At 43.3% G+C, this 23876-nt stretch overlaps 1 protein-coding gene across 2 annotated transcripts in view; it reads right to left on the bottom strand.

Annotated features, from left to right (window-relative positions):
• The window catches only part of Cacna2d3 (calcium voltage-gated channel auxiliary subunit alpha2delta 3), an 877750-nt gene that overhangs the window by 511017 nt on the left and 342857 nt on the right, over positions 1–23876 (bottom strand). For both annotated transcript variants that reach the window (XM_004652732.3, XM_045136092.1), the window contains exon 5: positions 8561–8723. In XM_004652732.3, coding sequence (XP_004652789.3) covers positions 8561–8723 — 163 coding nt within the window. The remainder of the gene's footprint in view (positions 1–8560; positions 8724–23876) is intronic.

Here is a 23876-nt window from a genome sequence, read left to right as displayed (position 1 = left end):
AGGCCAAGGTTTCAAATCCTTCCACAGTCCTCTTAAAAATCAGCTCCAAAAAGCCAAAACCACCCAGTCTCGTGTCTAGCTGCAATGCCACTCTCAATACCAACTTTACTGTTGCAGTCAGACTGATATTACTGGAAGAAATTACCTAACGAAGAGCAGCTTTTGGGGAGAAAGGATTTATTTTAGCTTACAGACTCCAGGAGCACCTCCATGATAGCAGAGGAAAACGAAGGCATGAGCAGAGGATGGACATCACCCCCTGGCCAACATAAGATGGACAATAGCAACAGGAGAGTGTGCCAAACACTGGCAAGGGGAGACTGGCTATAATGCCCATAAGCCTGCCCCCAACAATACACTGCCTCCTGGAGGCTTTAATTTTCAATTTCTATCAGCTGGGGAACCTAACTTTCAGAAGAGCTAAGTTCATGGGGGACATGTGAATCAAACCTGCACACCCATCTCGCAGGAGCTTTTGGCAGTCATTGTGTGCGTCCAGGTCTCCTCGCGCCACGCAGCTCCTGGGACGCTTAGTCTTCAGATGGTTGGCCCACAACATTAAATCAGTACACACCTTTTCTCACCAAGTTTGCCACATATTTCTAATCTTCATTATACCTTCTCTGTTTTTTAAAATATTATTTATTTATTTGAGAGCAGGAGAGAGAAAGAGAGAATGGGCATACCAGGGCCTCTAGCCACCGCAAACAAACTCCAGATACATGCACCACCTTATGCATCTGGCTTATGTGGGTACTAGGGAATTGAACTTGGGTCCTTAGGCTTTGCAGGCGAGCACCTTAACTACTAAGCCATCTCTCCAGCCCTGTTTGTTTGTTTGTTGAGGTAGCCTCTCTAGCCTAGACTGATCTGGAATTCACTATATAGTCTCTGGTTGGCCTCAAACTCACAGCGATCCTCCCACCTCAGCCTTCAGAGTGCTGGGATTAAAGGCATGCAACACCACATCCAGCAGAAAGAGTTACATTGGCTCACTGTTTGTAAAGGTACAGTCAGTCCACCATGGCAAGGAAGGCCTAGCAGAGTTCATGCAGGTTGTATGTGCCACCAGGATTCCTGAATCTTCAAGGATCAGGAAGCAGTTAGCTTGAATTAGAAGCACAGCCAACATATATCCCACAATACACATGCATATGGCCGTTTGTCTACCACCCTGGGCCCCACATTCAAAGGTTCTGTAACACCCCAAAACAGTGCCACCAGCTGGACACCAATTACACACACACACACACACACACACACACACACACACACACACGTCTGTGGAAAACCTTTCACATTCAAGCCATACCACCTCCTTAACATGCTGCAGTGCATTTCTGGCGAGGTAAAGACTTGTTTTGCATTCTGAGTCATTGCCTCCTTCCTCACTCATCGTCTGTCTATTTGATATGGAAGGTTTGCAGAACTAAATGTGGAACTGCCTTGTCTCCAAAAGAAATCACCCCCATGTGTGAGCAGTTGGTACTCATTGATATTCTGATGTAGAAGTTTTGCTTTACATTTTTAAAAAAGGCTTTCTGTGCAAGACAATTTTGATGAAGGGAAGAGATTGGAAGTGTTTATGTAAAATATGATGAGTTTTCATTTATGGTGGATTTTCACATGCTGAGAAGAAAATAGCACAATTTGACACAAACAGGGCTTTCCACTGGCTGCACATGTGAAGCGTGCACGTGAACGGGCGCACACGGCAGCTTACTAAGCCATCAGGGTGGTGGCCATGGTGGTGGGCAGACCACAGGAAGGGGACCGTGAATGCTGGTGACTATGGGGTCTCCAATTGGCGCCACACAACCACGGGCTTACTCCACTGGTGGTAAGGCTTAGCGTTTGCATCTGGAAAATGATAGTAATGAGTTCGAGGCCACCTGAGACTACACAGGGAATTCCCGGTCAGTCTGAGCTAGAGTGAAACCCTACTTTGAAAAACCAAACCAAAACAAAACAAAAAAATGTCACGACATGCCAGACATGGTGGTACACACCTTTAGTCCCAGTATTAGGGAGTCAGAGGTAGGAGGCTTGACCACTATGAGTTTGAGGCCACCCTGAGACTATATAGTGAATTCCAGGTCAGCCTGGGCCAGAGCAAGACTCTACCTCAAAAAACAAAGAAAATAAAAATGAAAGGAAAGGAGAAAGAAAATTAAAAAATGAACAAAAGGTGTGTCTTCAAGTACAGCACATGACACTGTGTTGTGAAGAGAAGTTTCAATTAGTTTGGCTTTTGGAGTGACAGTGGACGGCAGGGGAATTCCTAGGTGAAGGTGGCTAGCTAGACAGGCCGAGTCAGTGGGCCCTGGGTTCAAGTGAGAGAGCTTGCCTTGGTAAGTAAGTGGACAGCAATCACAGAAAGACACCTGGCATCAGCCTCTGGCCTCTGTGCACACGTATGCAAGCTCAAGCACCGGCCCCCACATACAGGTGTGCCCCACATAATTACAGTACCCACTACTGCCCGCATACACACACCAGCAAAACAAAACCAATTCCAAGACCATACTAATGCAGAAACAGCAGCATGGGCTGTAGGAAGCAGTAGAGGACATCTGCCTCAGGCGGTTTCATGCCATCCGTGCAACCATCTCACTATCAACCTTGTGCAAGTTCTAGGCCCAATAGAAGCCCAGCCTAGGCCCGAGTGGCCCAAAGAACCAGGTGACACCCTTCTGCAACTGGCACTACTTCTGAAAAAATAGAAACACAAATTTATGCACATACACACACCTCTATACACCTCTGCTTGTGTGCCTGCACATTGTGAGGGAGAGCAAAGCAATTTCAAGCACAACTCAAACCCAGTTTCTCACACTGAGAATATTGTCAGAAGAGTTCCTCTGTGACATTCATTCCAAACTAGAGCAGACAAGCTATGAGTACTTGGGGATGACAACTTTGGTGCCACTGTGTGTGGGGGGGGGCGCGCACACACACACACACACACACACACACACACACACATAGATGTCTCACCACACCTTAATCCTGTTTTCACACTGATGGACCAAACTCCAGCACAGGCAGGTATATGGGACTCTGTGGTGAGTATTAGCCAGATGGGCGAGGCTTTGACTGGTCTTGCCTGGAGCCAGAGGAATTTGCTCTGGCAAGAGGGCTCTGATCTTGACCTCCCATTCCAATCTACGGCCGTATCACGTCTACATTCAGGAAGGATTGAGACAGACACGGGAGTGCAAGTCAAGCCTACACGTGCTTCAGTTCCAAGTCCACGGAGGAGATCCACCATCAGTGCTGGGCTATGTTTCTGACTTCCTTGGGCTAGTCACGGGTGCTCACAAGCTCCACATACACACATGCACAAGGAAAATGAAACAAAAAGAAAACCCTCTTTGGAAAAGGTTTCATGAGGCTTCTTGAACATCAAATGGCTCTTAGAGAACAACATTTTAATGATGTCTGTATAAACAAATCAGAAACATATGGATTAAATTTCCCTCAAAATATACACATGTAATTAAGGGGAAAAGTGCTTGGCAGAAGGCATTTTGTATTTTATCAAATCCAACATTTGAAAAATAGGTTGAGACATCTGACAAAATGCAAGCCTAGCAACCGGGTAGTCCTATGACAGCACACACTCCACTCAGCAGAGGACCCAGGTCACCTCAGCAGACCTCTGCTCTGTCCCTAGGCTGTCTAGGAGGATCTACCGGAACATAGAAGACACACTAGTTGTTCAGAATCTACAACAGTGCCTTGAAAATAGTTTCAACCAATGACATAGCCTTAAAGTCCATGCTTGGTGTGACTGGGAATCTTGTTGAGAAGTCTAGCAGATGATGGAATAATATACACTGCATCTTTCTTTTTATTTTATTTATTTATTTATTTTGGGTTTCTCGAGGTAGGGTCTTGCTTTAGCCCAGAGTAACTTGGAACTCGCTCTGTAGTCCCATGCTTGGCCATGAAGTCACTGCAATTCTCCTACCACTGCCTCCTGCGTGCTGGGACTGAATGCATGTATCACCATGGCCAGCTTGGAAACGTGATTTTAAAAATCTTTTTTATTATTATTGTTTTTTAATCAGAGAAAGAGAGAACTGGTATGCCAGGGCCTCTAGCCACTAAAATTGAACTCTAGACACATGTACCATCTTGTGCACATATGCATCTGGCTTATGAGGGGCCTGGAGAGTTGAACATGAGTCCTTAGGCTTCATAGGCAAGTGCACTAACTGATAAGCAACCTTTTCAGCCCTGGAAGAGTGTTTCTAGTCATGATCATTCATCTCCTCCCTTTGTAGCATGTACTTATTCTGCATGTACCATGTCATTGGTATGGTGCTGGGTTCCTGCCCTGAGGTCACCCTTCTTGCTGTAGCTTGCTCCCTGGGACTGCAGTTTCTTGGTTTTCCATTGTAACCTTCCTGACCCAGACCATAATGCTCTCCCTTGAATTTTCTTCAAGCAAGATTCTGGACTCTTCCTCTCTCTCCATTTTCTTCAGGTAAGTATGGCCTGAGGTACACTTCAGACCTCTTCCTGGTGAAGCTGCCATCTCATTATGCCTGTCCTCTCTGGCTATCATAAGCTTCTGATAGATCTCCCAGCCTCTCACCACCTGACAAACCTTCCCAGACTCCCAGGCTTACCCCACTACTAAGGCCAAGCTCATCCTGTTTGGCTTTACAGCCCCATCTAAAGAGCTCATCTTATAATATCTTCACCCTGTACTAGTTCCCTTTGCTGAAGGCAAGGTCTCCACCCACAGTGACATGGCCAGCACTCAAGCTTGGAGCATGTGTTGTGAGAACATGTGAACAGTAAGAGATCTGAGCTACAAGCATGTGGGAGGGCGGAGCTTCTAAACATGAAATGCATTTCTGCAGTTTAAAAAGAAGAGAGGCAATTTTGGGCTGGTTTGAATTACATGGAGCAGAGCAAGAATTTTCCTGAAGACTTCTTCCCTCTCGAGTGGAGCAACTACTCTCTGCCTGGCTATGACAAGATATAGCCCCTGGCTGACCCTAGCTCACTGCCCACAGTCTGGCTGGGTGCAGGTGGAGTCTGGACAGGAGATAACAGGTGGGTTCCATGAGGACATCTGAGGGTCACTTTACATATAATCTATCTTCCATAGCTCAAGCAATCCTAACAAGTATAGTTGTACGGACTGTGTGAGCAATGGCAATGTCGGTTCTTTATGCATCACTGCCATTGAAAGGTACAATCATGCCTTTAAATCCCAAGGCACAGTCAGATTTCTACAATGGCTCAAACAACCTTGAAGCCACTGTCATATTTTAAAATACCACTCTGGATTGTTTTATGCCTGAAATTGCTCTGCAAAATCATGTTAATTTTTCATCTTCTGGTCAGAATGTATTTAATACGAAAAAAAAAAAATTGAGCTGGAGAGATGGCTCAGTGGTTAAGATGCTTGTGTGCAAAGCTTAACAACCCAGGTCCAATACCACAGTACCCACATAAAGCCAGATGCACAAAGTGGCACATGCATCTGGAATTTGTTTGCAGTTTGCTTACAGTTCTATCTCCCTGTGCTTACAAATAAATAAAAACTTAAAAATAGCTTCATTTTAGCCACATTACACATTACACAGAAAAATGCAGTTTAATTGATGTATTTATTGGCTAATATCACCATCTTGAAGGAATAAATTCCATGAGCAATGCTTAGAGAGTTCAGCTCTCTAAGGTGTGGTTGCCAAAGGAAGAATAAAACTCAAAGGAAAGAGTAGGTCGTAGGGGACGGCCAACCCAGAGGCCTGTAAAGATAGCTCAGACTAATATCAGTTCTCAAATGGGAGTTACAAAAATATTCAGTTTGATCCCTGCCCACATTTCACATGACCAAGGGGCAGGTCTGCTCAATTGCCTTCCCCTGGCTCCTTGGCTGTCCAGAAGTGGGGATTTAATGTGTGTGTTACTTTCTCATTGCAGTGAACAAATACCTGACCAGAAACAATTTATGGAGGGCAAGCATTTATTTTGGCTTATGGTTTGGGGATACAGTCCATTATGGTGAGGAAGGCATCTCAAGTTGCCTTGTCATAGTTCAGCCAGAGGCAAGAAGTAAGAGCAAACAAGTAATAACATCTTGGGCTGGAGAGATGGCTCAGCAGTTAAGGCACCTGCCTGTAAAGCCTAAGAACTCAGCTTCAGTTCCTCAGTACCCATGTAAAGCCAGATGCACAAGGTGAAACATGCATCTGGAATTCATTTACAGCAGCTAGAGACCTTGGTACATCCATTCTCTCTTTATCTGCCTCTTTCTTTCAAATAAATAAATGAATAAAATAAAACCAATTTTAAAAAGAAGAGAGAAATAAGGCTTGGCCTATAATACTTAAAGTCCTGTCTCCAGTAGCCCTTTTTTTTTTTTTTTTTTGAGCAAGGTTCCATTTCCTAAAGATTCTATCATTTTCCCAAATAGTGTCACCTGTGTGAACCAAATGTTCAAACACAGGGACCTGTGGAGTAATTTAACATTCAAACCCCAACGTTGACAGTGTAATTTTAATTGTCTTATGGTTTTAAACAGTGAACCCCTTGAAAGAAAGGGTATGCTTGGCTCACTACAGGATTCCCAGTAACCATTAGGACAGTTAATAAATGGGGGGAGGGGGCACCACTGGCTCTGTAATAGGTAAACCAGGAGAAGGGGCCATCAGGTGTCTAGCCACAAGAGAAATGTTTCAGAGACTTCAAGCTGGAAACTTACCATTGCTCAAGCCCCTTAACCAGTGACCCAGAGGAACTGAGAAGCCCAATCTATGTGCACAGTGTTTCCCCATAACGACACTGCTAATCAAATGCACGGAGTACTTCCCGTGAGCTATGCTCTGCTGGCGGTGACACACACACGATTCCTGTCCTCTTAATGACCTTCTGAGCAAGGCAGTGGCATTATCCCTGGTATATGAAAAAGGGAACTGAGGGTCATGGAAATGAAGGTCCATACTTGGGATGATACACTCAGAAGGGGAAGAGCAGGGTTCAAATATATAGCTTTTGTTCTTGATTCCTGCTCCCTCACATAGGATTCGGAAAAAGAATGCTCTGAAATCACTGGGTCCTCCCTGACACCTCTGTAACTGTGATAAGAGCCGATGGGCACGTGTTTTACTCTGATGCCATCATAACTTCCTGACTTATTTCTCTCAGAGGACAACTCTGTTTGGAAGCCTCCCAAGTGTGACAAAATAGGGTAAAATCTTCCCCAAAACAATGAGGGTGAAAATTCTGGAAACAACCCAACTCATTTCTAAAGATTGTCTCAGTCCCAATAACCACCATAGGAGGTAGAAGTTATTTATACTTATTTAATTTTGCTTTCTTTGAAAATATTTTATTTATTATTTGCAAGCAGAGAGAGAGAATGAATATGAACATGTACACCAGGGCCTCCTGCAAACAAACTCCAGATGCATGCACCACTTTGTACATCTGGCTTTATGTGGGTACTGGGGAATTGAAGCAGGTCGTTAACCTTTGCTGGAAAGAACCTTAACCACTGAGTCATCTCTCCAGCCCAAGTTTTGGTTATTTATTTATTTATTTATTTATTTGAGAGAGACAGACACAGAGAGAAAGACAGGTAGAGGGAGAGAGAGAGAATGGGCGCGCCAGGACTTCCAGCCTCTGCAAACGAACTCCAGACGCATGTGCCCCCTTGTGCATCTGGCTAACGTGGGACCTGGGGAACCGAGCCTTGAACCAGGGTCCTTAGGCTTCACGGGCAAGCGCTTAACCGCTAAGCCATCTCTCCAGCCCAAGTTTTGGTTTTTTTGAGACAGGGTCTCACTGTATAGTTTGACTGACCTGGACCCACCATATATCCCAGAGTGGCCTTGAACTGACAACACCTTTCCTGTGTCTGCCCCTGAGCTGCTGGGACTACAGGTGTGCACCACCACAGCCACTTCAGGCCTCGTTATTATTCCCACTAGAGAGAGGGTGGAATTGTGCTCTGAAGAGATGAGAAAAGCTCAGTTCAGAAACATCAAAGTGGGTCAAGTTAAGGACCTCAGATGCCAGAGTCTAGTTCTTAGTCACCAAAATCCCAACTGGGCTGGGCAGATGGGGAATTGGGGGAAAAGAACTACAGTTGCCATGACCATGTCTGAGGGTGGCAAGCCTGGACACTGAGAGCCCTGTTACCATCCATGCTTCATGGTGTCTGATAAAGGACCACAGCTGAGCCCACTGCAATCCCAGACACACACCAACTCTTAAATGTTATGATCCAGGGAGACAGGAGAGCTGAGCACAGGGTCTGTAAGCAGATTCTCTCCGGGAATCTGCTTTTGTATTGTCTGTTTTGTGCCCAAGCAGCACATCCGAGCAGTTGGGACAGAGACTGCAAGGCCTGAAATATTTGCAGAAAAAGCTTTCTGTCTTCTGGGCCACATGGTAGAGGGTTTAATGGAGACATGACAGAGTGAAGCAGTCCAAATGTATCATCCACACAGAAAATGCCTGATCCTCAGCATGTAAGTGTACCCCTCAGACCCCACCTCCTCACCCTCGAATGGAGGCAGTGGCGGTATGTTACCTTTATTATACATGTTTGTTGGGACTTGGACATCACTCAGACTGATGTTCACAGGCAAATTATTAAAGTGGTCGTTTGGGGCTAAGATGAATTCCTTCCCCAGTTCCAGAAAGTTCCCGTCTTTGTCCCTTTCATTGATGAGCACGGCATTGAAGTATTCATACTGAAAAAAAAAGGAAAGACAAAAGCTATTATAGGCAGGTGGCTTGTGGAAGAAGGCAGGATACTCAGGAAGACCTGGGCATGGGCCATGCAGATGCCCATTTGATCATGGACTCTGATTCATGCATCCTCTCTGAGGATGCACCCACACAGGTACAATGACATTATATGGATATTTGCCAATATCATGAAGGATTCCTGAAAAAATCCTTATCTGAATACGAAGAAAATTTCCATAAAATATTTCATCTTTTATATGAAGACAGAACGTATCCTAATATAGTCAACACTTAAGTTGGAGGAGGGTGAACGTCAACATACAAATCAACACGTGAATAGGCACGATGACCGATCATCATCCCGGCTGTGGGAAGAAATAAGGGCGAGTCAGGAGAGTGGCAGAGGAAAGGCTGGGATGTACAGAGAAACCCACCACAGACCACACTGCTGTGGCCATCCTCACCCAGAGGCAAGGTGAGGAGGAAGTTAGCTCAGAGCATCTACAAAGAGTCACAAACACAGAGACAGCAAGGGCCCTCAGACAGGAGTGTATAGGTGCTTTATGCAAATGGCTGTATCATCCCCATCTCACTTCTATAGGATATCTACTTCATGCTATAGATTGTCCTAAGGTATACAGGGGTTCACTCATTTGAATTTCCCATTTCATAAAGCAAATGTTTATGAGAACCTATACCTCACTAATGAAGAAACTGAGGCAAACAGGATTTGTGCTGAGATGAAATTGGTTAAAAAATAGAGAAAACATTAAACATAAAAGAGAAAAAAGTGAAGAATGGGGAAATTAATAGGAAGCAGCTCTAAAGATGGTATAATCTAAAATACTGAAAGAGATTGTCATAACAGATTTAGAACAAAACAACACTAAGGTTTGGAGAGATGATCAGTGGTTAAAGATGCTTGTTTGCAAAGTGTGATGGCCCAGGTTTGATTCCTTAGTACCCATGTGAAGCCAGATGCACATTATGACTTATGTATGGAGGTTTATTTTTTATTTATTTATTTATTTATTTATTTATTTATTTATTTATTTATTTATTTATTTGAGAGCGACAGACACAGAGAGAAAGACAGATAGAGGGAGAGAGAGAGAATGGGCGTGCCAGGGCTTCCGGCCTCTGCAAACGAACTCCAGATGCATGCGCCCCCTTGTGCATCTGGCTAACGTGGGACCTGGGGAACCGAGCCTCGAACTGGGGTCCTTAGGCTTCACAGGCAAGCGCTTAACCGCTAAGCCATCTCTACAGCCCATATTTTTTATTTATTTTTTTTATTAGTTTTCTATTCTGCAAGTACAGGCAGTTTGGTACCATTATTAGGTTCATCCGTGACCTATCCCCTCCCCATTGGCCCCTTGTATGGAGGGTTTTTTTTGCAGTGGATCAAGGCTCAGGCATGTCCAAGGCTCTGGCATGTCCATATTCACCCTCTCTTTCCCTCTGTCTTTCTCATAAATAAATAAAATACAAAAGCAAAAAGAAGATTCAACTATAATCTGTCCCAAAGAAATCCATGATAAACATAAAAATATAGGTAGATTAGGAGAAAAGACAGAGAAAGATATACCACCCATCCAGTGAACCTGAGTTATTATACTAATTTCAGACAATAAAGGATTTAGAAGCAAGAAATAGTATCAGGAAAAGGATACTACTACATGGCTACAACTCAATCACAAAAGGTAAATTCTCTAAGAAGACACAGCAGTCTTTATAGTGCTTAATGTGGTGTGTGTGTGTGTGTATGTGTATGGATGTCTGAGAACAGACCATTAAAATATATGCAGCAAAGATAAACAGAAAGGAAACAGCCAAGTCTACAATTACCCTACAGACCTCAGTACTCTTGTGTCAGTAGACAAACAACCACTTAGAATACAGCTGAGGGGAGGAACACCATGAATTAGGTCTGACATTTACACACTGCTTCATTCAGCAAGAGCAGAATACACTTTCTTCTCATGCATGTGAAGATGGTTGCTTGGAATTGTCGCCAAGACGGATGACATTTTGGCCCATAATATATACATTGTAAGTCTAAATGAACAGAAACCACAAAAAGCATGCTCTGAGTCCATAATGGAATTAAGACAAAAATCCACAACAGACTCCAGAGAAAACACCTAAAAATTTTCCAAATATTTGGAAATTGAGCAATATACTTTTAAATGACCCATGGATCAAAGAAGAAATTTTTCAACCCAAAGAAAATGATAATAAGAAACATCAAAATCTGTGGAGCAAAGGCAAAGAAACACAGGAAAAGTAGTAGCATGGAATATACATTCTAGGAAAGAAAATCAATGTTTACACTCAGCCATTTAAGCTTTCACTTCAGAAACTGAAATGATGAATAAATTAAATCTGAGGTAAGTAAAATTAAAATGAGATAATATTTGTTTTAATTTAGAGAGGAGAAGCCAAATAAACGGAGTATAGAAAGTCGATGGAGAAAAATCAATGAAAGCAAAAGTTCATCCTTGGGAGAGATGTTTGACAGTGAAAACATACCAAGAAAAGTTAGCAAAGGGGAGTACTGCAGAAGTCAGAGTGCAAAGGAACTAGGTGCCAAGGGGCAATGTTCTAAGAGTCCTGGCCCAGTGCCATCATACAAGCTGACCGATTTCATCTGGTAAGGGAAGTGATGACACATCTGAGGAAACAGTAAGACTCCGCTCTCAGAGATTTAGGGTCTTAGTCTTGTATCAACACTACTTACCAGTGTAACCTCACTGACATTTACATAGATTTGCACCTAACAGCTACAGAATACATATTCTTACTGTAATATCCACTGGGGTATCTGATAAGTCTCAATAAATTTAAATTGCCTGAAATCCCTCCAGTATGTTTTCTGTTAATAATGGGCTTTGTTTAAAAAGCAATATATGATAGTGATATGAAAATCTCAACAATGCTTAGCTTTCTACTAAAAGATACCTTCAAAAGTCACAAGGATTTGGAAATGAGCAACAAAGACCTTAATAATATGCTCTGAGAAAGAAAATGGTATGGATAATTGGAAAATGTTTTGAAATTAATCACAAAAAACAACATGCTAATGTTTTGAGATGTAGCTAAAGATGAGTTCACAGAAAAATTTAACAATTGAGATGTTGTTGTACTTCTGGATGAATAATCCACCTTAAAATCTTACAAGCCTGGTAAAAAGGCTAATACATTTTTTAAAAATTTGGAGGGGAGACTTCCAGTTAAGATGGTGGCGTAGATACCACGCCAAAGCAGCCTAAGGGGGAAAAAGCCAAAAAAAAAAAAAAAAAAAAACCAGCAAAATACATACTTTTACTAAAAAGTGAGGTGTATAGGAAACTGAAATGGCAGTGGAGAACTAGGAGAGATCCAGAGCCCACACAGGCTGGCAGAAATGGCCCCAGCACATCTGCCAGCCGCCAGATGTGGCCTGAGCTGCAGGAAAAGCCAGGTGAGGGGATTTTCCACTCACACTGGAGCTCCCCGCAAACTCAAGAAATGTGAAGTGAAGGGAGAGCGGCAGTGAGCAACAGAGGAGCAGATCACAAGGTAGAAGAACACGTGGAACAGCGAGAGAACTAGAGCAGCATTGGCAGCCTATCCTCCCCCACCACCAGTGCCCAGCTCCAGCGAACAGAGCAGCGGTCCAGAGACCCGGCCACACCTACTTGAACCGATAGCAGGACTCAAGCAGAAGCAGAATAACTGAGACCAAAATCATCTCAAAAGGTAACTGGGATTACACCAGGTCAATACCCGCCTACTACACCTGGTAAATAGGCCTAAACCAGAAGTGCTAATTGCACCTTTACATATCAGGATGAAAATCTGAAAGAAATGGATGATTTCCCTGATTTATATGACCTACCTAAATTAAGTCAAAATCAGATTAATCACTTAAATAGACCTATAACAAGCATGGAGATCCAAGCAGTTATCAAATTCTCCCAACTAAAAAAGGTCCAGGCCCAGATGGCTTCACTGCTGAGTTTTACCAGACCTTCAGGGAAGAAGTAACACCATTGCTTCTTAAGCTTTTCCATAAAATAGACAAAGAAGGAATCCTATCAAACTCCTTCTATGAAGCCAGCATCACCCTGATGCCAATAGCAAGCAAAGATAGAAAAAAAAAAAAGAAAATTATAGACCAATCTCCCTCATGAACATAGATGCAAAAATTCTCAATAAAATATTGGCAAACAGGATACAAGAATATATCAGAAAGATCATTCACCCTGGCCCAGGAGGCTTTATCCCAGAGATGCAGGATTGGTTCATATATAAATGGACTGAAGAACAAAAATCACATGATCATCTCATTAGACACAGAGAAAGCATTTGACAAAATCCAACAACCCTTCATGATAAAAGTCCTTCAGAGATTGGGAATAGAAGGCACATATATCAATATAATAAAGGCTATTTATGACAAGCATACAGCCAACATATTAGTAAATGGGGAAAAAAACTGGAAATGTTTCCACTAAAATCAGGAATAAGACAAGGGTGTCTACTGTACCCACTTTTAAATAATTTTTTTTATTTATTTTATTTGAGAGCGACAGACACAGAGAGAAAGACAGATAGAGGGAGAGAGAGAATGGGCGCGCCAGGGCTTCCAGCCTCTGCAAACGAACTCCAGACGCGTGCGCCCCCTTGTGCATCTGGCTAACGTGGGACCTGGGGAACCGAGCCTCGAACCGGGGTCCTTAGGCTTCACAGGCAAGCGCTTAACCGCTAAGCCATCTCTCCAGCCCTGTCCCCACTTTTATTTAATATACTACTGGAAGTCTTAGCCATAGCAATAAGGCAAGATATGCACATAAAAGGGATACAGATTGGAAAGGAAGAGATCACGTTATCATGATTTGCAGATGACATGATTCTGTATATAAAGGAACCTAAAGACTCTACCAGCAAACTGTTAGAGCTCATAAACACCTACAGCCATGTAGCAGGATACAAAATAAATACACAGAAATAAATAGCCTTCATATATGCTAACAACAAACACACATAGGATGAAATGAAAGAATTACTCCCATTCACAATTGCATCAAAGAAAATAAAGTACCTTGGAATAAACCTAACCAAGTAAGTAAAGGATCTCTACAATAAAACCTATAAAACATTCAAGCAATAAATTGCAGAAGACACTAGGAAATAGAAAAACATCCCTTCTTCCTGTATTGGAAGCATCAATATTGTGAAAACGGCAATTTGCCAAAAGGAATCTACACATTTAATGCAATCCACATTAAAATTCCAATGGCATTTTTCACGGAAATAGAAAACCTGATTATAACCTATATTATAGAGCCATAGTAACAAAAACAGCATGTTACTGGCACAAAACCAGACATGTAGATCAATGGCACAGAATGGAGGACCCAGATGTAAGTCCAGGTAGCTATAGCCACCTGATATTCGATAAAAATGCAAAAATACTCATTGGAGAAAAGACAGCCTCTTCAGCAAATGGTGCTGGGAAAACTGGATATGTATCTGTAGAAGGATGAAAATAGATTCTTCTCTCTCTCCATGCCCAGGAATTAAGTCCAAATGGATTAAGGACCTTAACATCAGACCTGAAACTCTGAAAATGTTAGAGGAAACCCTTCAACATATTGGTCTTGGGAAAGACTTTCTGAATATAACCCCAATTGCTCGGGCAATAAAGCTACAGATTAACCACTATGACCTCATGAAATTACAAAGATTTTGTACTGCAAAGGTCACTGTGAATAAAGCAAAGAGACAACCTACAGAATGTGAAAAAAATCTTTGCCAGCTATACATCTGATAGAGGATTAATATCTAGGATATACAAAGAACTCAAAAAAGTTAAATAATAAGAAATCAAACAAGCCAATTAAAAAATGGGCTATGGAGCTAAATAGAGAGTTCTCAAAAGAAGAAATACGGATGGCGTATAAGCATCTAAAAAAAATGTTCTACATCCATAGTCATCAGGGAAATGCAGATTAAAACTACATTGAGATTACATCTAACTCCTGTCAGATTGGCCACCATCATGAAAACAAGTGATCATAAATGCTGGCAGGGATGTGGAAAAAGAGGAACCCTTCTACACTGTTGGTGGGAATGCAGTCTGGTCCAACCATTGTGGAAATCAGTGTGGAGATTCCTAAGACAGCTGAAAATTGATCTACAATATGACCCAGCTACAGCACTCCTAGGCATATCCTAAGGACTCATCTTATTTACTTAGGAGTACGTGCTCAACCATGTTTATTGCTGCTCAATTTATAATAGCTGGGAAATGGAACCAACCTAGATGTCCCTCAACTGATGAGCAGATAATGAAGATATGGCACATTTATACAATGGAGTTCTACTCAGAGGTAAAGAAAAATGAAGTTATGAAATTTGCAGGAAGATGGATGGATCTGGAAAAGATTATACTAAGTGAGGTAACCCAGGCCCCGAAAGCCAAGCGCCACATGTTCTCTCTCATATGTGGATCCTAGCTACAGATGACTGGGCTTCTGCGTGAGAAGGAAAATACTTAGTAGCAGAGGCCAGTAAGTTAAAAAGGTGACATAAAGGGAAGGGAAAGGAAGGGAAGAGGGTACTTAATAGGTTGGTATTGTATACATGTAAGTAGAAGAATAGATTAACAGGGTTGAAAAAGCCCAAAGTGAGGTCAGGGGAAGAGATTGAGTAAAGGAAAGGTGGAGGGAGGGCTAATCAAAATGTAAGAGGATATAAATAAATCATATGGAATCTTCCAGTTTTGGACAATGGAACACTCAGGATCAGTAGATTGTTGTTAGAAAATTTTCAATGTCAGGCATGGGATACCATCCAGTGAGTTGTTGGCCAGGGAAGTTCCTGATGACCCCAGAACAGTATAGGCCATTGTTGAGACCCTTGGTTTCCCACCAGGAATAGATGGTAAGATCCTATTGCTGAAGATTCCACATACTTGGGCTGTAAGATCACTAAGAAATCCTGTTGGAACTGAGCTGATAACCTCCTCCATGTAGACCAGCTGGCAAAAAGCTGGAAGAAGCCATTCTACATGTGGTTCAATGGGAGAAAGAGATACCACCAGTGAAGATACTCAACACTGGACACTGCAAGCCTTATAATTGGCCAGCCAGGCCAAATGAGCCAACGGGTGCAATAGTGACACATCTATTATGGTGGAAACAAACTGACCTCCAATTGAACTAGATGCCTGCTTCTTGGGAGGGAATACATCCCTGATACTAAAAACTTAAAACAGGGTAGCCATGAGCCCTAGGGGTGTAACACCTGCTGATGTCTGGATAAATGTATTTATTATGCTTATCAAACTGCCCCATAACCACTTCTCTTACTATCCATACCCTTATATTCATGCTACACTCACTTTGGGTAGAGAATATTCTCTTTTCAGATGGCAGTGACCTTAGGACAACTCAGAAGGTCTCATAGTGCTGGAAAGAAGTGACTGGAGTACTGAGTAACATCTTGATCACACCTTCCAAGGGTCTAATGCATAAGAGGTGGTGGAAAGAATGTAAGAGCCAAAGGAAGGGTAGGACTCCTTACAATGTGCTCCCTCCAGACATAAAATGGCCTGGATGTCCATGACCTCATAGTGCCTGACACTACCTACACAAGACTATCATAAGAGGAGGAAAAGATCATGACATCAAAATAAAAGAGAGACTGATTGAGATTGGGAGGGGCTATTATGGAGAATGGAATTTCAAAGGGGAAAGTGGGGGGAGGGAAGGTATTACCATGGGATTTTTTATAATCCTGGAAAATATTATAAAAATTGAGAAAAAAATCACGGGGGCTGGCCAGATGCCCCAGTGATTAAGGCACTTGTCTGCAAAGCCTAATGACACAGGTTCAATTCCCTAGGACCCATGTAAGCCATATGCATAAGGTGACATGTATCTGGAGTTCATTTGCAGTGGCTAGAAGCCTTGGTGTGCCCATTCTCTCTCTTCTTCTCTCTCTCACAAATAAATAAAATATTTAAAAAACACGTGCTTAAAAAATGTTAAAGCAGTGCTGGAGAGGTGGCTTAGCAGTTATCACTTGCCTGTGAAGCCTAAGGACCCCGGTTTGAGGCTTGATTCCCCAGGACTCATTTTAGCCAGATGCACAAGGGGGCACACACATCTGGAGTCCATTTTCAGTGGCTGGAGACCCTGGCGCACCCATTCTCTCTCTCTATCTGCCTCTTTGTCTCTCTGTCTGTTGCTCTCAAATAAATAAAAGTACCAAAAAAAATTTAAAAATAAAAAAAAGTAAAAGCAGGAAAAATGGAAACAGCCTAAATCAATAAAACAAATGGAAATATTTGAAACCAGAACATGATTCTTTAAATAACAATGAAATTATAGAATGTCAGACAGATGTTAATATTTTGAAGTGTCCCCACAAAACCCATGTGCTAAAAAGCTTTGTCACCAGTTTGCAGAGCTATTAGAGGAATGTGAGATTACCCAGGGTTCACCCTTGAAGGGCATGTGGGGACACTAATATCTCTTTTTATCTCTGTCTCTATCACCCCACCCGTACTGTTGAGGTGACTAGACCTCCCCCCACCATGATGTGCCCACCACAGGCCCAAAGCAAAAAGGTATCTGAAGTCATGAGCAAAAATAGAACTTTCCTCCTTGTAAGCTGACTGCCTCAAGTACATTTTGACAGCAATAAACAGCTGACTAACACAACTGATGAGAAGAAAGAAAGTACAAAATAGTGGTATCAAGAATAGAGGGCTGAGCTAGGCGTGGTGGTGCACACCCTTAATCCCAGCAGAGGTAGGAGGATTGCTGTGAGTTTGAGGCCACCCTGAGACTACATAGTGAATTCCAGGTCAGCCTGAGCTCGAGTGAGACCCTACCTCCAACCCCCCCCCCAAAAAAAAATACAAAAGAATAAAAGGCTAGGAAAATGGGTCAGTGGCTCAGGCATTTGCCTGTAAAGCCTAGTGATCTGGGTATGATTCCCCCGTATCCATGTGAAGCCAGATGCACAAGGTACAGCAAGCATCTGGAGTTTGTTTGCAGTAGCTGGATGCCCTGGAGCAAGCATCCTTTCTCTCTCTCAATCTGCTTCTATCTGTCTGTGAGTCTGTATCTCTCTGCTTATAAATCAATAAAATATTTTAAAAACAATAGAGAGAAAACATCATTACAGATAAAAATAAAAAATGGAATGTTACTTATTTAAAAGTCAATGTCCTTGAAAAATAGAAATCATTAAAATTCACACAGAAAGAAATGATAAATATAACTGGCACTTTATATACAAGCATTTTTGAATTCACATTTAGTAGCAACGTCAAAACAACCCAGTTTCAAGGTCTTTAACTAATAAATCATATCAAGAATGCAATAGCAAAATACCAATAATTTCATATTGACTCTTCCAAGAAATTAAAGGGCAGAACACTTCCCAGTTTACTTAGTGAGGATAATACAACCCCAACACCAAAACTGTAAAAAGGACATTAAGGTGCTTGCCTGTGAAGCCTAAGGACCCAGGTTTGATTCCCCAGTACCCACATAAAGCCAATGCACATGGTGTTAACGTATGTAGAGTTTGTTTGCAGTGGCTAGAGGCACTATTGTGCCATTCTCCATTCTCTCTTTCTATCTATCTATCTACCAACCTACTTACCTCCCTCCCTCTTCCTTTCTTCCTGGTAAATAAACAGATAAACTTTTTAAAAGTAGCAAAGCAACTCCTAAGGAGAGAAAGCACTCACAGTACAAGAATATCTGAATCTATATCGAACTCTCATCAACTCATTTAAAATTCCAACCCTAAAGTGAGCACATGTTACAATGGAAGGTGGATGAATGGCCAATGTGCAGACTAAAATATGCTCAACATCATTAGTCCTTGGGGAAATAAAAATTTAAACCCAAATCTTATACCATTCTCTACCCACAGGACAGCTAAAGTTAAAACCTTTGACTAAAATGTTGCATGTGACATACAGTAACCAGCAATCTCATATATTGCTTGTGAAAACTATAAAATGCTGTTAGAAAAAATACTTTTCAGCTTCTTGCTAAGTTAAATATATACTGCTCTATGGCCCAGCAGATTCAGTCCTAGGAGAAGGAGAACATGAATATTCATGAAAACCCTTTCATAGCATCCCCACACCAGAACCTACCTAAATGCCTACTAATAAATAAAGGGATCAATTAACCTGTGATATATTCACACACTGGTTATCAACTGGGAACAAATTACTGACACATTCAAAATATAAACCAATTGCACAAAGCATGACATACATATATGAGGTTATATTTACATAAAGTTCTGAACTATCATTTTATGAACTTGATAGAAATAGAACTCAAGTAAGTTTCACACCTATCAATTCAGAGAGAGAGAAAGGAACAGTCACAGAGAATGGGCACACCAGGGCCTCCAGCCAGTCCAAACGAACTCCAGATGCATGCACCACTTACACATGCCTTTACGTGACTGAGGAATCAAATCCAGGTTGTTAGGCTTTGCAGGGAAGCACCTTAGCACTGAGCCATCTCTCCAGCCCTTTTGAAAACTTTTCTATATATTCGCCAGGATCTTTTGCCACTGTAATTGATTACCTGTCTGGCTTTACGTGTGCAGCTGGGAAACTGAACCTGGGCCAGTCAGGTTTTGCAAGAAAGCCACATCCCCAGCCTCTCCGCCATCCATTTTTTTTAAAGCACTGTGATATGGTAACCAGATACAAAAGCTCTTGTGTCTTTTTGCTGAAACACTCAGCTAGAGGGATGTCTTCCTGTGCAGAAATGCCTCAAGGAGCCCATCAGCCACTACTTTGGCAGACTCTGCCCTCTAGACAGTACGTTGGTAGCACGGCTCCGCTGCCTTCACCCAGCACCACATTATAAGTGGAGACCCAAAGGCTTCATGGACGGCCAGCATTTCCCAAGCCCAAAGCTCTGCCTCCCCATCTCACAGAATCAGAAGTACTGTTAAAGAACAGACAAAATCTCACTCTGCCGGGTAAAGGACAGTGAACCTATTGTTCAGGCATACTGGAGGCAGGTTAGAAATTGCCATTTAAATAGGTAATTCTCACAACAAAGAATGTAAACATAGTTAAGGATATAAATGCAATAACTTTTTGCCTTTTAGGTAGTCATCTTTTTATTTTATCTTATTTTATTTTATTTTATTTTATTACTCATTTGAGAGAAAGAAAGGCAAAGAGAGAGAGAGAGAGAGAGAGGGGGGGGGGGGGAATGGGCATGCCAGAACCTCTGGCCACAGCAAATGAACTCAGGACACATGTGCCACTATGTGCATCTGGCTTATGTGAGTCATCTTTTAACAGGGATTTTGTAGTTGACTTCATGTTGCTGGGATAAAACCTTTGAGCACAAGCAGCAGATGGGAAGAAAGGGTTTATTTCAGTTCATAGTCTTGAAGGGGACTTTCAGCATGGCAAGGAAAGGCTGGCAGAGCAGAGGCTGGGCATTACATCTTGCCACAGTAGTTGGCAAGAAGCAGCGAGAACAGGCTGAGCTCTGGCAAGGGGGCAGCTTGTCTTTACCACCCCAAGGCCCGCACCCAGCAGCACACATCCTCCAGCAGGGTCCCACCTCCCAGACAGACACCAGCTGGGGACCAAACATTCAGAACACATGAGTCCATGGGGATTCAAACCACCTCAAGGGATAAGGATGTGTTCCGCCTGTCCTGTCTGTGTGTCCATCTGTGCTGATTGTGAAGAGGCAGCTACAGAACAGAACTGAGAGGAACTGCTCTTTCGTGCACTGTGATCAGCACGAGGCTTGGTGGTTTCATCATGTCATGGACTAAGGAGATCCGCTGTCCCCTAGAGCTCCATCCACCAGCAATTTACACCACCGCACCCAAGGTGGATCTAGTTGGCCAATTCTCGCAGTGGGTGCTGTGGGATCTCCCAGAGACAGAAACTAACAGTCACAAGCAGGGCCCAAGGGGATGGCTCAGCAGTTAAGAACATTTGCTGCACAAGTGTGAGAGGGTCTGAGAAGGCCTAGAACCACCCACAGTAGGATTTATCCAAGTAAATCGCTGGGCATAGCCCTATAACCCCAATCTTATGGGAAGAAGAGACCCAAGAATCACTGGAGCTTGCTAACTGGAAAAGAAATAAGATAGCAAAAGCAATAGCTGTGCAGTGTGTGACAGACTCCATCTTTAGGAAGCAGGCAGATGAAGGAAAAGAGGATACTCATCAATCTCCCCTCTTGTCTGTCCTCATCTGGCATCCAGACACACGTACCCACAGGGCATGTGTACCTGCACAGAGTACACACATATAGTACACACACTATATGCCATACCACGTATACTGTACACACACCAAATTATTGTTTGTAATTAAAACCAACCTTCCTTGGGCTGGAGAGATGGCTCAGCGGTTAAGGCACTTGCCTGCAAAGCCTAAGGACCCAGAGTCTAAGGACCCAAGTTCAACTCCCTAGTGCCCACATAGAACCAGATGGACAAGGTGGCCCATGCATCTGGATTTGTTTGTGGTGGCTCGATGCCCTGGCATACTCATTCTCCCTCTCACTCTACCTGCCTCTTCCTCTCTCTCAAATGAATAAATGAACAAACAAAATATTTTTTAAAAAAAATCTAATCCCCTGGAAAAGGAGCTTCTCCACAGAATTCTGACAAGGGGACCTTTTCAAAAAAAATTTTTGTCCTTTGAAAAATTCACACATACACACATGTGCACATGCATGCACGCATATACACACACACACACACACACATGTAACATGGAACTCACGTCATATGCCCAGGTTTATCCACACATAGGACCAGTTCGACAACGACAGAAGTTGTGTGTGGGCACACTCAGCACTGTGTCCCCAACCCAGTGGCATCTGAGGGTCAGGTGGTAGTTGCACTTGGTCAGCAGGCTTCTTCCAGGACCTTCATTCCCCAGCCTGGTCTCCAGTCAGCCCCTCCCATCCCCATGATGTGAAGGAAGCTGTTCAGTAGCTAGGAAGGGTCACACCAGGAGAAGTGACTCACCTGGACTTGATGTCAGAGGGGTCAAACTCACTTTGTTTCTGTCCCCACTGCCGACAAGAGGGAGTGGGGTCAGATTAGAGGTGTGAAGTGCCATGACCTGGACAGCTGTCATCACAGGATGAAAAGAAGCAGACAGGGGCCTCTTCACCATGGGTGGGCTGAGCATCCTGCTACCGGCACAAGTCCACCTGTGTATTGCTACTGTCTGAGGACAGCGATGGTCATGTTCTGGTGGGGTGCCACCAGACCCAGCTTCAAGCTCCACGGGGTCAGGTAGCACGGCTTGTGCCCCCTGCCTGACGGGCTGTTGGCAGCAGGCGGTGTATGCTGAGTCCCCTGAGATAGTATCCCAGCCAGAGGAAATCCAACCATCTACTTACTGGTGGCCCAGCCTTTCCCACCACCCACAGCCTTGAAACTCATCACTTCCCAGTTTAGGGGTTGGCAAACTTTATCAGTCAAGAGCCAGATAGTAAATATTTTAGGTTTTTCAGGCCAGACAGTCTCTGTTGCAACATTCAATTTCACTGTTTTAGTGAAGGCAGCCAAGTGCCATACATAAACAAATGGGTGTGGCTGTGTTCCAATAAAACTTTATTTACAAAGCCAGGCAGCTGGCAGGAGATAGCTAGCACACAAGCCCTCGTTTTCCTGAACCCTGTTCCTTATTCCCTCTTGGCTCTTTCCATGGGACAAGTACCTCATCTCCTCCAGTAAGATGTCCTAAGGCAGTAGTGTGTTCTCACTCTGGCCAAACCTCAGGCAGATTACATTAAATCTGTGATTCCTTGAGTAGGGACCCAACACTTGGACTCTTTCAGCGTTTCCCAACCTAGAGGGAGCCACATGCTTCCAATGGTGGCTTCCGCTTTCGGTAAGTTGCAAACAGACCCAAGCCTCCCCTGTAAAAGACCTGCTTCATGGGTGGCAAGTTATTTTGCGGTACACATTTTGTACTGCAAGATGAATTCTGTCTTAACAGTCTCCTCTTGGCCATTCCTATGTGTGCATGCTACAGAAATGAAACTCTGGGCCCTCCAGAAAAAGCTGGGGTGTCCTTCTCTCCATACGTCTTTTACCTGAACCTGACAACTAGTGAAACTCACTCAACCCAGCCTGGCAGTGAGATCTGGAACACACAGTTCACGGGAAACCCGGCAACCACGCAGTAAATAACAAAATGACTCTGGTGCCTCCAGAGATGGAAAGACAGACAGGCCAATAGCATTGCAGGATCTTTTTTTATTCCATGTATGTGCCCCAATCTTCTCATCTGTAGAATGGAGTAACTGTGAACATGACCACTGTATGCCAAAGTCCTAATGTATCCAGCAGAGGTGGCAGCTTAATAATTGGCTTCATGGTAACAGCTTCCATCCCACTTGCAAGGCACAGCTTCTCTCATTCCCTCTGAAGCCCTCTCCTTCCTGGTGGGGTCTTTCACTCTTTCCTTCATGGTATTCATCCCACTGGACATCCTCACAAAGCATGTTCTAGTGAGTGATCTCCCCCACAGGTAGGCTGAGCCATGCATTCTTAGATACCTGGAACCTCTGTCCTTCCCTAGGGCCTTTCTCACCCCCACATTCCTGCCACAAAGCACAATGCCTGGAGACCTCCACCAAAGGCAAGGGGATGACTAAGAGACACTCCGATATCTGTGCCACTCAGAGAAACTGGGGGAGGAGTCACTGGCCTCAGGATTCCCACACAGAGCATTCCTGAGCCTGAATTTCATCCCATATGTCATTCAAAGACATAAAACTATAGCCAGGCTGGGCCTGAGAGATGGCTTAGCAGTTAAGGTGCTTGCCTGAGAAACCTAAGGACCTGAGTTTGATTCCCCAGTACCCATGTAAAGCCAAAAGCACAAGGTGTCACATGCATCTGGAGTTCTTTGTAATAGCTGCAGCCCCTGGTGTGCCCATTCTCTCTCACCTGTCCCTCTCTGTCTCTCTGTCTCTCTCTCTCTCTCTCTCTCTCTCTCTCTCTCAAATAAATAAATAAAAATTAAAAAAGACTGCAGCCTATTGGCCATGATAGCAAGGGTGTGGGAGTTGAGTGCCAGGGGATACCATGCTGGTTTCTTTAGGGTTCTGTCATCC

Source organism: Jaculus jaculus, chromosome 16 (assembly GCF_020740685.1).
Source record: "Jaculus jaculus isolate mJacJac1 chromosome 16, mJacJac1.mat.Y.cur, whole genome shotgun sequence".
NCBI classification, from domain to species: Eukaryota; Metazoa; Chordata; class Mammalia; order Rodentia; family Dipodidae; genus Jaculus; species Jaculus jaculus.
The sequence above is the reverse complement of the archived record's forward strand: the minus strand, read 5'-3'. Positions and strand labels throughout refer to the sequence as shown.